The following is a 13,247-nucleotide window of genomic DNA, read 5'->3' as shown; positions in this document are numbered from 1 at the left end:
TGGTTATTGCTCTTGCAGGAAATTTTATTAGGTAACAGATTTGAAAGTATACAGAAAGGATTTAAGTGCCATTCAGCTTAATTGTGCGTTTAAATTCGGCTTCTCTCTTGCCTCTGTCTAAAAATGATCCCAATCTCCCTGAGCAGCCAGTAATGACGTCAAGTAGGACTGCCCTGCCATCATCCATAAAGCCCGGTGGAATAAACCAGCACACCTCTTTGCAGTCTTGAGCACATCTATTTTTTTTTTTTAAATCGGTTTTGTACTCCAGTTTACGAAGCATACAATGGCTGTACATTAAAACCACATCTATTTCCTGTCGCTGCCTAAGATCATGGTTGCACAGACGTGAAAAGAAGGATCAGGTAAACTAGAATGATAGTGAGTAGTAAATCAAGTTAGACTTCTGTGGTTGGAGTGCTCTGGTCCCAACCGGCCTACACCAGCTCAGAGAGCATGTTGGAAGCCAGGCTGCAGCTGAGGCCGGTGCCGTCCGGCTCCACGTTGATCTTCTTCACAACTCCATCCTCGACCACCATAGCGTACCTGAGAGAGAAGAAATGTGACGATGCTTTTTGCAAAGTAAAATCCAAATGTTGAGAGAAGTGAGTTACCCACTCTACAGTGTGTTGCAGCAACACTAATAGAGAAGACCTCACCTCTGGGAGCGCTTGTTTCCAAGCGCAGCCACAATCTGATCGTTGTCTAGTAATAGGTCCACTGCCTGTAAAGAAAATAAAATTGGTGTCACATTCACACGAGAACTCTAAGATGCAACGCAGCAGTTTTCAGCAAATCATTTCTGGGTAACTAAGTACCTTACTGTGATGTGTATAGTAAATTCAAAGAGCAATTTCTCAAGCAAGAACTTTGCTAGGACTCAGTGGTATGAGTGGGAAGGGGAAAACTAGCCATTATTGGTCTGTTAACTAATTTACAGCCTGGTGGTATCACCCATCAGGGCAAAATTCCATCCCACCAAAACAAAGCTGAAGTTTCAGACAGTCTTTTACCCTGCGAATCATTACTGGGAGAAATGCAACTAAAAGAGCATTCTAATTTTCAGAATTTCATAGTATTATTCCAACCTCTGTGTGGAAATATAAAACACAGACATATCATGTTTGACTGCACTGGGCCTTTAAATAAAAATCAAAGCTTTGAAGACATATCCGACCTTAGTGAATTCTCCAGTAGAATCAGCTAGCATTCGCACCTGCAAAACACATGGAATAGACATTAACATGCAAGTAAAATCTGTACACTGTAGCACACATTTGATTAAACTAAAAAAGTATTAATTTCATACACACAATATTTCTTAAACTCCTGCAACCGAGGTAAAGACCGTTTCAAGTTGGATATTCGACGGATATTTGCGCTTTCAAACCACTTGAGCCACAGACTCCAAATAAGTGTCATGTTGGGAAAATTGCACAGATCTTATTTTCACGATTTGGACATTAATTCACTTTCCAAAGCTAATAAACATGTGGAAATGTGAGCAGCATTTTGTATTCCTAGTTGAATTTAGTTAGGGAGTGTAAACAAAGTACAATTCTTTTTTTTACATTCAAATTTCAATAGCTCCTTGGTCATGTGACCTGCTGACTTCAAACAAGGTTCAATGTCCACCGACTACCCTTCTATATTGCACACCCTTTAGTTTGTCCATTTATCTCAAGATTTTACATGATTATTTCAATAGCTCCTTGGTCATGTGACCTAGTGACTTCAAACAAGGTTCAGAATGTATACACATTGCATACACAATCCCCACCCATTAGTTTGTCCATTTTCATCTCACATGAATTTTCTACATTTTAGTGTAAGCTTGCAGGCCTTGGTTTTGCATGGGTGTTAAATTTTATTTTTTTTATTTTTAGAAGTTACATTTTCCAGCCTCGCAATAACTATCTTTCACCTGGACACTGAAAAGATCCGCAAATGGCTGTATGCGGTATGGATCAAGGACAGGAGAGGTGTTCGAACAGAGGTGCTTGTAGGCCTCATGAAAAACAATGTTTCATGTGCTCTTTTTTAATCGCAGTGATTTGTCAGTCAGAGTCAACTTGATGTGAAAATCCTTTTCATAGCATCACTTTCATATACTGTACATTAAGACAACTCCTACGTTGAGTATTAGAACACAGTTTACATAACCTGATAATGACTTGATATGAGTGAATTCACAACAAGCCACCTGCAGACAACTTACAAAATGCAATAGTGCATTTGAAAGGTTTGTTTTTCTGATAAATAGTTTTGATGCACGGCCTATTTCTAACTGGAAAATTAATTCCTACGTCTTTTGTAAAATGCTTTTTCCAAAATCGATTTAGGTACATTTTTGTGAAGAGGTATGAGGGTTGTGATATGGGTCATTTAATAGTGAAATCATTTAAGGGATCAATACATTTCAATATTGCTTCCCCAGTATCTGCAAGAACCATCAGGACAAGTGTTTTTGGTTGACCCTGCTGGACAGAAAAAGGAGGAATCAGAACATGCTGAATTCGAATTCAGGTCTTAGTTACTCCATTGTACTGGATCTAATACATATTAGCATTTTACATACACATAAGAATTTATGACATACTGTGAAAAACTCTTGGCTACTGGCTCTGTCACTTTCAGACATGCGCAGAGCAGACAAAGGGGAAGGGTAGCTCTTGACTTGAACCACAGGGGTTCTCTGTAAAGAGAGTAATCAAAAAAGGCACAGACACACCCCTTGACTTTCTATTGGCACTCTTGACCTGTATGTATTCTCTCCTGATTGGCTCTGTGGTGCAGTCTGGCAGTCTGACTAAAGTGACAGAGGTATGAGGAGAGACATCCTCCTTTGTATTTATGGGAACAAATAATTCCTAGAAGACAATGCATCGATGCAAAAAAAAATAATAATACTGTCCATGAGTAACCTCAACCTTGTGGGTGTTTGGGCCAATAAAGTGCCAACTCAATTCTACCACGGACTAGTCTCTCATGCCCCTATGAACGGGGACACAGGGCAAGTTTTTAACCCCTAATTTGGCCTCTTTTCTTGACACACAGTAGCAGTTTACCAGATAAGTCAAGATCAAAAAGTAGATTGTTGTAATGGTGTATTATGTCCTGTGCTGGCCCCATTGTCGTATCCATTCTGGATTCTGAGTGGTAAAATCATAGCTGAAAAACGCCTCTTTGTATGTGGGAATGTCTTCTGTCCGTCCTACATGTAGTGTTGGTACATGGAATATTCCTCAACTGCATCTATTGCAAATAGAAGTATCATGTTCAACTGACATTTTCAGATATTATTTTGACAAACACACTTTGGTGCTTACAATTCATTCTCCATTGTCATAGATATGGTGGGCACGGTCATCTGTGATCTTTGTGATGTGACTTTCTTGTGAGATGAAAATGGACAAACTAAAGGATGTGCAGTGGGTAGGCCCACTGAATGGACATTCTGCACCTTGTTTGAAGTCAATAGGTCACATGACCAAGGAGCTATTGGAATTGTAAATGTGTAAAAATTCATGTAAAATCTTGAGATGAAAATTGACAAACTAAAGGGTGTGCAATATAGAAGGGTAGTCAGTGGACATTTTGAACCTTGTTTGAAGTCAGTAGGTCATATGACCAAGGAGCTATTGAAATTCAAATATGTAAATATATAATTTAAAATGGTGTGATATGTAAAATCGACAACAACAAAATGTGCAATGTGTGTCTATGCCATCGGGTTAGCTACAACCAGTTTTGAAAGTTTTAGGAGTAATGGTTAAAGAGCTATTGAAATGAGAAAATGCTGATTTGTCACTATGTTGACGGTCCCTAACTGCTGTTGGTGAACGTAAGGAAAACTACAGGCGAATATCTAACCTGAAACTGTCTTTACCTCGGTACTCCTGCACAGTTAAGGGCCGCGAATACATTCAATCCGAAACCGCAAGCTTGACATTTAAAGGTCATTTCCATTTGAGCTGACATCTGCAGCGTTTACCTTGAATGCGATCGCCGTGAATGTGATAAACCTGCCATTAAAAGACGCATTGTCTAGAAGCGCAACTGGATGAATCCCCGCATAATACTCTTAAGATGCAACATGTTCAAGAACAGGTCCTGTAAGTGACGGGGATAACACTCAAAGCCACAACCATATGTCAGGTTGTGGAAGTCACGAAATTGTCAGCCTGTGATTGTCAGGCAAATAACTGTCGGTCTCACAGTAATCAACATAATTAACATCTCCTGGCTACCACACAGCTTACTAGCCACTGATGCAGACCTTTGGAACATCTACATTTTAAAAAGTCTAATAAATCCATGTAATATAGCCTACACCTTAATTCATTATTTTAGACTGGTCTAAATAAGCATGATACGAAGAAAAGGTAGTCCATTTCAGAAGAACCGAATAGCATACGGAGTTTTCCTTATGTTATATCCTGAACTGGCTATGCCAAACGGCTGTGGGCTACACTAGTTCGTGTTATGGTATGAAGAATACAATTGAACAAAGCTGAATAGAATAGAAAGTACATTTTCTCTAAACGATTTGAGGAAGTGCGCACATGCAGCTATTCTGTGTTGAGCGGTTAACAAATAAATATGTACCTTTATATCCTTCATTTATAGTTATGTAACTTCAGTTCCACAAACGTTGGGCTATATGTTTTGTTTTTTAATACATTGTAAGGCTGCATGATGCGACTAATGATGATTTGATAAAAGTCGCTTAAAAAGCATGAGCTCTGCTTTGTTTTTTTTTGCGCAGGCTGTACACACCATCTCATTCACAATTTGACAAGCACTTGATTATGCCTCGAATTTCACAGCTGCATTTTTTAGGGCTATAATGTGCCCTAAAAAATGATTGCCTTTTGCGGGCAGTGGACGTTGTGCCCTTCTCCCAGAGTGCTGCGTGCTCTGAAGCATCATTCACTCAGCATGGCTCTCCGTCACGTGATCGGGTCTTTCTAACAGGATACAAGTGAAGACAGACAGTCCAGGACGCAACTGCAGGGTCCTATCCAATTCTGAGGTGCATATTGAAGATCTGTCCACATTTACTTTTCGTCAGCCAACAAGATGAGTAGGCCTAACGAACAGCAAAAGCACTATACTATATCAATCTACTATCCCCCATAGTACAAAGTTGACCTATTCTGTGCAATAAATAAATATTCCAAACAGTCTAGGACGGTTGTAGGATGCAATAGATCCCCAATTAATACAACCACTAGCATCAAAACATGTTTTTTAAGCAATGTGGCTGATGCAACAGATCAGAACATTTAGCTTTAAATGTTGATAAGCCATTAGGCTATTTCTTCACATTGTAAGCGCAGAAATGTGCACATGGTAGTTGGCTATAAGCACGACTGTTCCATTAGCGGGAAAACCCCATTGTCAAAAGTATCCGCAAATGTGATTATACATGTAATGCTTTTATTATAAAAGGTGCATTTTATGTGAAAATTATCTTCCCCAAACTTGAAACTCAAGCGCTGCTTATGTATGACAGTTAGGCTCTACACCCCTTATAAAGCAGATGATTGTGCTTCATTTTAAAAAGTTATTTGGCCACTATAGTGATATATACCTTATCAAAACATATAGGCCCATGGGCTAGGCTACATGAGGTGTGCAACTATAATTAGAAAAAGTCGCAAAGAAAGGCATCGTCTCGTGCCTTATGCTGGGCATCATTCACAAGTAGTGTCAACCATCAGACGATTCTTGATTTAATTTTATCTTCACATATACTATATAATGTGTGAAATTTGTTTTGATTTAGAATGGACCATTATCATGCACCCGTCTCAGAACAGGGGCAGCAGGAAAAAATACATGTCATCTATGCACTTAAATAGAGAATGGAGGACACTTTTCCCTTGGTTCGTTTTCATGCCAGCCAGGTAGGCTATACTCTTGTTGTAAAGAGAACCAATGTTCTTAATATTAGGAAAGTTGAGAAATAAATATAGTAGGCCTAGCCTATAGAAAGCTAATGGGATCCTCTTTTTAATAGAGGCCATCACTCTGTTTTCATGCACAATTGCATAGCCTAAAGAAATGTTGACAACATGAGCTCATGGGCTCCCATGAAGTCTTTGATTAGATTTACAATCACATTTGCATTGATGTCAGAGTAATTAGAGGGACATTAGAGTGCGGAGTACCAGGCAGTTAGAAAGTTTGGTAGGCTACTAATGACCATCAGCAGCATCAGAGCTTGGAGAAGCCTAATTACCGTGACTAAACAGTCAAGTGGAATATGAACACAGCAACAGCCCTGGGTCCGACCAATGATATAGAGATATATAAATCATTGGGTCAGACCGGTCTAGACTGAAGAGCCACACTGTCTGAAGGATCTCTCAATATAATTCAACAAGTTATGGTCTTGATGTAAATGTTTCTGTTTGGGAGATAAGATCTGTCCAATGACTTAACGGTGCAATCTGCAGTTCAAACAACAAAGCAAACACGGGTCACCACTGTTTTTTTGGCAAACAGCTGAGGAATTGGGTTTGGGAAATGTAACCACTCAATCTCATAGACAAAGCTATGGATGCAAGGCCTAACCATCTATGAGATCAAAATTATAGTTAAAGTTTCCCACCTATACCGTGTTTGTTTACAAAAGACATGCTTACATTTGGGGTTCTGATAGGCTACGACAGTTGAACTAAGCTCATGAGGCATTTGTAAATTATATTGTTCAAGAATCAATAGATATCATTCATTTAAAAGTCTAAAAATGTAGGTAGCAACTTCATATTGATTTCTCAGGACAGATACCTGCAACCAGATGAAAATGTTTTCCTGTACCTAGTAAAATGCTGGAAATCATCATAACAGAACAGAGTTTTTCAGCCATAGCCTGAGGAATACACTGTGTAGACTACATTTCAATTACTATTCAGAAGGCCAAGGTATCAGCTTGTCATTTTCAAACAGCATTCTGCACCTTGCCTTCTGCTCCATGTTCCTTTCCCCAGGCAGCCATAACGAATGCGTCGTTAACGGAGACGCAGGCGACCTCCTGTACACCCTTGCTCTTCAGCTCTGCTGCCTGCGCCACAAAGCCTGGAAGGTGAGTCTGAGGGATACAGGAGCAAGAAAGGACGCGGGATGTGAAACAGTGATTTCAGATGGTGCATAAGGGATGTACATGGGCTGCGTTTAGACAGGCAGCCCAATTCTGATCTTTTGACCAAATCACATCAGATCTTTACACATCAAGTGCCGATTTGATTGGTCAAAAGACCAATTAGTGAAAAAAATAATTGTGCTGCCTGTCTAAACGTATCCATGGTGAAAAAAAAGAGTGCTAAAGAGAAACGCACATCCAGGTCCATTCATTGAAACTAGGATGATCTAAATCAGGGGTAGACAACCCTGGTCCTGGAGTGCCAGGTGTGTTGAATTTAAGCAATCACTGACCTGATTAATTAGCTCAGTGTGGTGCCTAGTTGGGACAAAATCCCATTCAAAATCATGGTTTCCCAAACTCTGTCCTGAGGCCCACTACACAGCTGATTCAAATAACCAACTCATCATCAAGCTTTGATTATTTGAATCCGCTGTGTAGTACTAGAGCAAACCCCCCTGCTCTAAAGGGACATTACCTTGGAACACCCAGGAGTGAAGGCCCCTGGCACAGCAAAGAGAACTCCCTTCTTCCCCTTGAAGAGTTGGTCCATAGACACCTTATTGCCTGGCTCATTCTCCTGAACCTCCACCGCAGGAAGCTTATCCCCAACCTAGTGTGTGTAGAGGGGAGACAATAGTTCAAACAAACACTGTTGACGGTCAATCAAATGCTATGGAATCACATGAAAGCTGAAAATCATTTGAAAGTAAACCATGGTTTTGTTGAACATAAATTGCAACCCATATTTAGTTAGAGGTACATAATTATGCACTTGACTAATTCCGTACTCATGTACAGCAGAATTTGGTGAAGAATGTATTGGACCCAGGCAGTGGTTAGGGACAGTCTGCCACCACAACAGCCTTGAAGTTACTACTGGAGCATGAAGACTTTGCTTAATGTTAGAGCAGAGTCCTTTCTGGGGCACTCACTGTCAGCAGTATGTTTAGCCATGCGCAGTGTTGGTGCATCTACCGACTAGCCTCGTACAAACAATCTTGATCGCAGAGGTGTAACCAGACCTCACCTTCTTGAGATATACTCGCTTAGTCCAGTTCACGCTCCAGTAGGAAACATGCGTTTCTCCGATTGTGTGCTTTATTTCAAAGGGATTTTATCTATTCATTCTCATAACTACTGGAATACATTTGTCAATAATATCAGTTGGAAAAATGTTTGATTATTACCACAAAAATACCTGTGTTTTAAAGTAGAGGTCTTTTTCAGAATTATCCATAACTATTACATGAAGAAAGAAAACAATTAACATGAACTGTACTTTTTGTGTTGAGCATCAATGAACGGTTGTGCATTTATTTTGGCATGGTCTACATGTAAAGAGATTATGGCAAGATATTTGTAGATAATGATAATATTCTTGATGACTTTTGTTTATTATGGGAGAAAAAGTGTGGCTCGGTTTCCTTAACTACAATAAGGATAAAGAAAAACTTTTACCGCAAATTAATTGTGCCAATGGAAAAACCTCATGTTCATAAATGTCAATTCACTAATAAAAAATGTAAAAACACTAACTTTATTTCAATAAAGAGTTTGAGCAGTACATTAGGATCATTCTAGAAATAAGAAAGCTGTAAAAGCAGTCAATGTGTGTGTCATTTAAGGTCTTTGTATAATCTCATTTGTTATAACCCTAGCATATAGCGTATACAATGAATGTACAAAATGTTAGGAACACCTTCCTAATATTGAGTTGCACCCCCTTTTGCCCTCAGGGCAGCCTCAATTCGTCAGGGGCGTTCCACAGGGATGCTGGCCCATGTTGACTCCAATGCTTCCCACAGTTGTATCAAGTTGGCTGGATGTCCTTTGGGTGGTGGACCATTGTTGATACACATGGGAAACCGTTGAGCATGAAAAACCCTGCAGCATTGCAGTTCTTGACAAACTCAAACTGGTGAGCATGGCACCTACTACCGTTCAAAGGCACTTACATATTTTGTCTTGCCCATTCAACTGTCTCAAGGCTCAAAAATCCTTCTTTAACCAGTCTCCTCCCCTTCATCTACACCAGGTATTCCCAAACTGGGTTACGCGTACCCCGCAATGCCGTCGGGGGTATGCCAAATAAAAATGTGATTTCCATTTTTTTTCCCCCTCACATTTTCAAACAGTCCATTTATATTTTCCAACGGGGCTATACATTTGGGTGAGGTTTTTTTCTCGCCTAAGTAACCTCGTTTCATTGGCAAAAATCAAATTAAACCATCTAGTGTTCTGTGAAATAACAACACAATGTCAAATACAGGTAGCCAGATCAAATAATTAACCATTACTCTCTCGCAGGAATTCCACTAACGGTCCGTATGTAGCCAAACGTAGCTGCCGCTCATTCCGTTTGCTCGAAAATGGATAAAATGGCAAAAAAAGTAAGGCCCGCGTCCATAGAGACACATACCAGCTCTACTGGTAGTACTGCTACCAGCCTTTGAACGGTAGTACTGCTACTACCAGCAGTACCTACACCTGCACCTGTCGGTGACACAAGTTGTTCTGCTTCCACGAGCACATCCAATGCTAGCGTCAGTAATTGTTGTTAGCACAGCTAGCATGGACACTGACAGTTGTGAACCTGATGCAGCCGAAGAGCTACTGCCCCCTTACCCGGGAAAGCACCGAACAGACAGGGATGTTGGACCATCGAAGAGGCGCAAATATGATAACTACATTGATTTGGGGCTCACTTATATTGGGAGTAGTACCTTTCCACAGCGTGTTATGTGCAAAAGTACTCTCACACAACTCGATGAAACCTTCACTCTTGCACAGACATTTAGAAACAAAACATGGCAATTTGAAAAATAAGCCACTGTAGTTTTTTTTTGCAAGAATTAAGATGACTTTCAAGTAGTAAGACATGTATAAAAGCAACAGATACCATTAATAAGAAGGGTCTAGAAGCGTCTTATATAGTGAGCTACCGAGTGGCTAAGACAGTCAAGCCCCGTACTATAGCGGAGGACTTCATTCTTCCTGCTGATGTGGATATGGCTGGAACAATGCTGGGGGAAAAGGCCCAAAAAACTATACAGACAATTGCTTCATCAAACAACACTGTTTCACAACGCATCAGTGACATGGCAGGAGATGTTTTGAAACAATTACTGCTTCGCATACAAGCCAGTGAATTGTATGCATTACAGCTGGAGGAGTCAACAGACGTGGCGGACCTGGCACAGCTCCTGGTATATGTCCATTATATTTATGGGGAGGGTCAATTAAGGAAGACATCCTCTTCTGCAAACCAGGACAGCATGAGAGGATATTTTTAAAGTACTTGACAACTTTGTGACATCAAATGGACTTTGGTGGTAAAGATGTGTTGTTATCTGTTCTGATGGTGCAAAAGCCATAACAGGGAGACATAGTGGAGTGGTAATGTACGTGCAAGCACTTGTCAAAACTTGTCTGGCTGCTTGCAAGATGACAAGTTTCTCACACGACTGGCCTATCTGGGTGATGTTTTTTCCTCACCTCAATGAACTGAATCTAGGATTACAGGGACTCTCCTCAACTATATTCAATGTGCGGAACAAAATTGAGGCTATGATTAAGACGTTGGAGCTCTTCTCTGTCTGCATTAACAAGGACAACACACCGGTCTTTCCATAATTGTATGATTTTTGGTGTGCAAATGAACAAGCTTATGGACAATGTCAAATAGCGAAGCACCTGTGGGAGTTGGGTGTGCAATTATGCAGGTGTAGCCAATGTGAAATGGCTAGCTAGTTAGCGGTGGTGCGCGCTAGTGGCGTTTCAATCGGTGACATCACTTCCTCTGAGACCTTGAAGTAGTGTTTCCCCTTGCTCGTGGAGCGATGGGTAAAGATGCTTCGAGGGTGACTGTTGATGTGTGCAGAGCGTCCCTGGTTCGCGCCCAGGTCGGGGCAAGGGGACGGACGTAAAGAGCCTCATCGAAATTGCAACAAGCGGTTCTGTGAAAATTGAATTTAAATCAGAAGCCACTGCCAGATTTCTAGAGAGGGCTGCGCTCAGAGTTTCTTGCCTTTGCAAATCGCGCTGTTAGACACTGATGCCCTTTGCAACCACATACCTATGTGAGAGTGGATTCGCGGCCCTCACTAGCATGAAAACGATATACAGGCACAGACTGTGTGGAAGATGATTTAAGACAGAGACTCTCCAATACAACCCAACATTGCAGAGTTATGTGCATCCTTTCAAGCACATGCACCCTTCTCATTAACCTGTGGTGAGTTAGTCACAATTTTCAATGAATAAATACAGTTTTAAAATGTAAGATGTTTAAATAAAGAGCAACATTTTTAATCATTATTTGTTCCCTGGTCCTATAAGAGCTCTTTGTCACTTCCCATGAGCCGGGTTGTTACAAAAAGTAATTTATGTTTAATCAAATGTATAGTGTGTGTGTGGCATGCTTACAATGACGGCAAAAAACAACATGTTAGAGTGCGGTGACCCTGGTGCTGGAGGGGGTACTACGCAGCTGGAGGTTGAATGTTTGAAGGGGTATGGGGCTATAAAAAGTTCGGAAACCACGGATCTTCACGGATTGAAGTGGATTTAACAGGTGCCATCAATAAGGCATCATAGCTTTCTACTGGATTCACGAGTCTATGTAATGGAAAGCGCAGGCGTTCCTAAAGTTTTGTATACTCAGTGTTTGTTTTTCTTTTAAGCATACTGGTGTTTCGTGCAATACAGGTTTTTCAAAAACCCATCCTGATCTCGCGAGCATACATTACATATTGCTACATGGATAGCGAAAAAGAATGTCAATTCGCGAGATGAGGATATTTCTTCCGAGGCTATCCACCTACAGCCACAAATAATAAATAAGTGGATGTAGGAAAATCTATGGATAGGGGTCTACGGTGGTAACTGTATAGTAATATGTATTTGATAGAAAACGGATTTCATGTTGTAAAGCCTTTATGTATACTTCCTTCATGCGTCAGATCTGATTCCCTACAAATGAAGTAGACAAAAACCTTCCCAATCCGGTTATCTTGCCGACTATGAAAAGCAGACTTCGCTTGAATGCAACGGCCGACCATATTCATGTTTTTACCCCAATCAGGACAAATGCCTAGTTGCATCATGGACTCGAGAATGGCGGCTGTATGAGTCATGGACTCGAGAATAAATATAATAATCACGTTTTACAAATCTCAAAATTGTCTACAGTCAAGGTCAACAAGGATCGTTATTTTTAGATTTAAACATTTTTGTTGACAGCATTTCTTACCTTGATAGGCATGTTGACAATGATCGTGGAGTGTAGTGGTCTGATGCACTGGACAAAACCGGTCCCTTTGAGAATCGCTGAGCTGGAAATCATTGGCCTATGTTGAGGCGAGCCCCTTTGACGCCGTTCATTGGTAGCAGACGACGTTCAGTGCGGATGTCACAAAAAAAATGTTTACACAACTGTTACCCCACCCCCGCCCCAAGCGTCCGTTTGCAACGGAATTTACAATCCAGAAAATACCAGTTTACTGCAATACTTATTTTGTCAACTCTTAACACAGTTACCACCTTAGGAGTAACTGGTGGTAGTGGGTGGACTGGTCCCCCCTTTTGTAGGCCGCAAACATTTTTGGGCCTCCCGTGAGAATTTATTTTCACAAAAAAATGTGCCAATCAGCGTTGAGCTAAATTGTACGAGCTAAACTGTGAATAGTCCTGGTGCACCAAAAACAAGTGTTAAGGGAAGCCAGCATTGGTTTTGACATCACTCCTATCAAATCGCATTGAGAGCATAAATCATTGACAGAAACAGCATGAATTGTTGCATCTCCTTGTGTTGTCCACCTGTGGCTAGTAGCTAGCTATTTTAATTGTGCCTTTATTTAACTAGGCAAGTCCATTAAGAACAAATTCTTACTTACAATGATGGCCTACCAGAAGGCAAAAGGCCTCCTGAGGGGACTAATATAAAATAACAATATAGGACAAAACACACATCACGACAAGAGAGACACCAAAAGTTGACCCTTTCCTAAATTAGCCATGGAATACTGACCAATGATTATGATTATAACTGCGATTCTGTTCCAACCATTAATTCATACAATGTTGTGCCCCTGGC

The 13,247-nt window shown here is 40.7% G+C and overlaps 1 protein-coding gene across 1 annotated transcript; it reads right to left on the bottom strand.

Moving 5' to 3' along the window:
• Positions 1–3: 3 nt before the first annotated feature.
• LOC112231327 (peroxiredoxin-5, mitochondrial) lies at positions 4–12,560 on the bottom strand. Its single transcript, XM_024398020.2, has 6 exons — positions 12,405–12,560; positions 7,629–7,763; positions 6,968–7,099; positions 1,178–1,216; positions 660–724; positions 4–546 (listed from the first exon to the last, which is right to left on the bottom strand). The coding sequence occupies exons 1-6, from the start codon at positions 12,495–12,497 to the stop codon at positions 438–440; spliced, it is 573 nt and encodes a 190-aa protein (XP_024253788.1). The 5' UTR covers positions 12,498–12,560; the 3' UTR covers positions 4–437.
• Positions 12,561–13,247: the final 687 nt, after the last annotated feature.

Source organism: Oncorhynchus tshawytscha, linkage group LG33 (genome assembly GCF_018296145.1).
Source record: "Oncorhynchus tshawytscha isolate Ot180627B linkage group LG33, Otsh_v2.0, whole genome shotgun sequence".
NCBI classification, from domain to species: Eukaryota; Metazoa; Chordata; class Actinopteri; order Salmoniformes; family Salmonidae; genus Oncorhynchus; species Oncorhynchus tshawytscha.
The sequence above is the reverse complement of the archived record's forward strand: the minus strand, read 5'-3'. Positions and strand labels throughout refer to the sequence as shown.

Excerpts from the sequence above, each read along its gene's own strand:
- LOC112231327 (XM_024398020.2), bottom strand. The coding sequence starts at position 12,497 with ATGATTTCCAGCTCAGCGATTCTCAAAGGGACCGGTTTTGTCCAGTGC. Across the intron at positions 7,764-12,404 it reads TTGTCAACATGCCTATCAAG|GTTGGGGATAAGCTTCCTGC; the intron begins GTAAGAAATGCT and ends TACACACACTAG. Across the intron at positions 725-1,177 it reads CTACTGGAGAATTCACTAAG|GCAGTGGACCTATTACTAGA; the intron begins GTCGGATATGTC and ends TTTTCTTTACAG.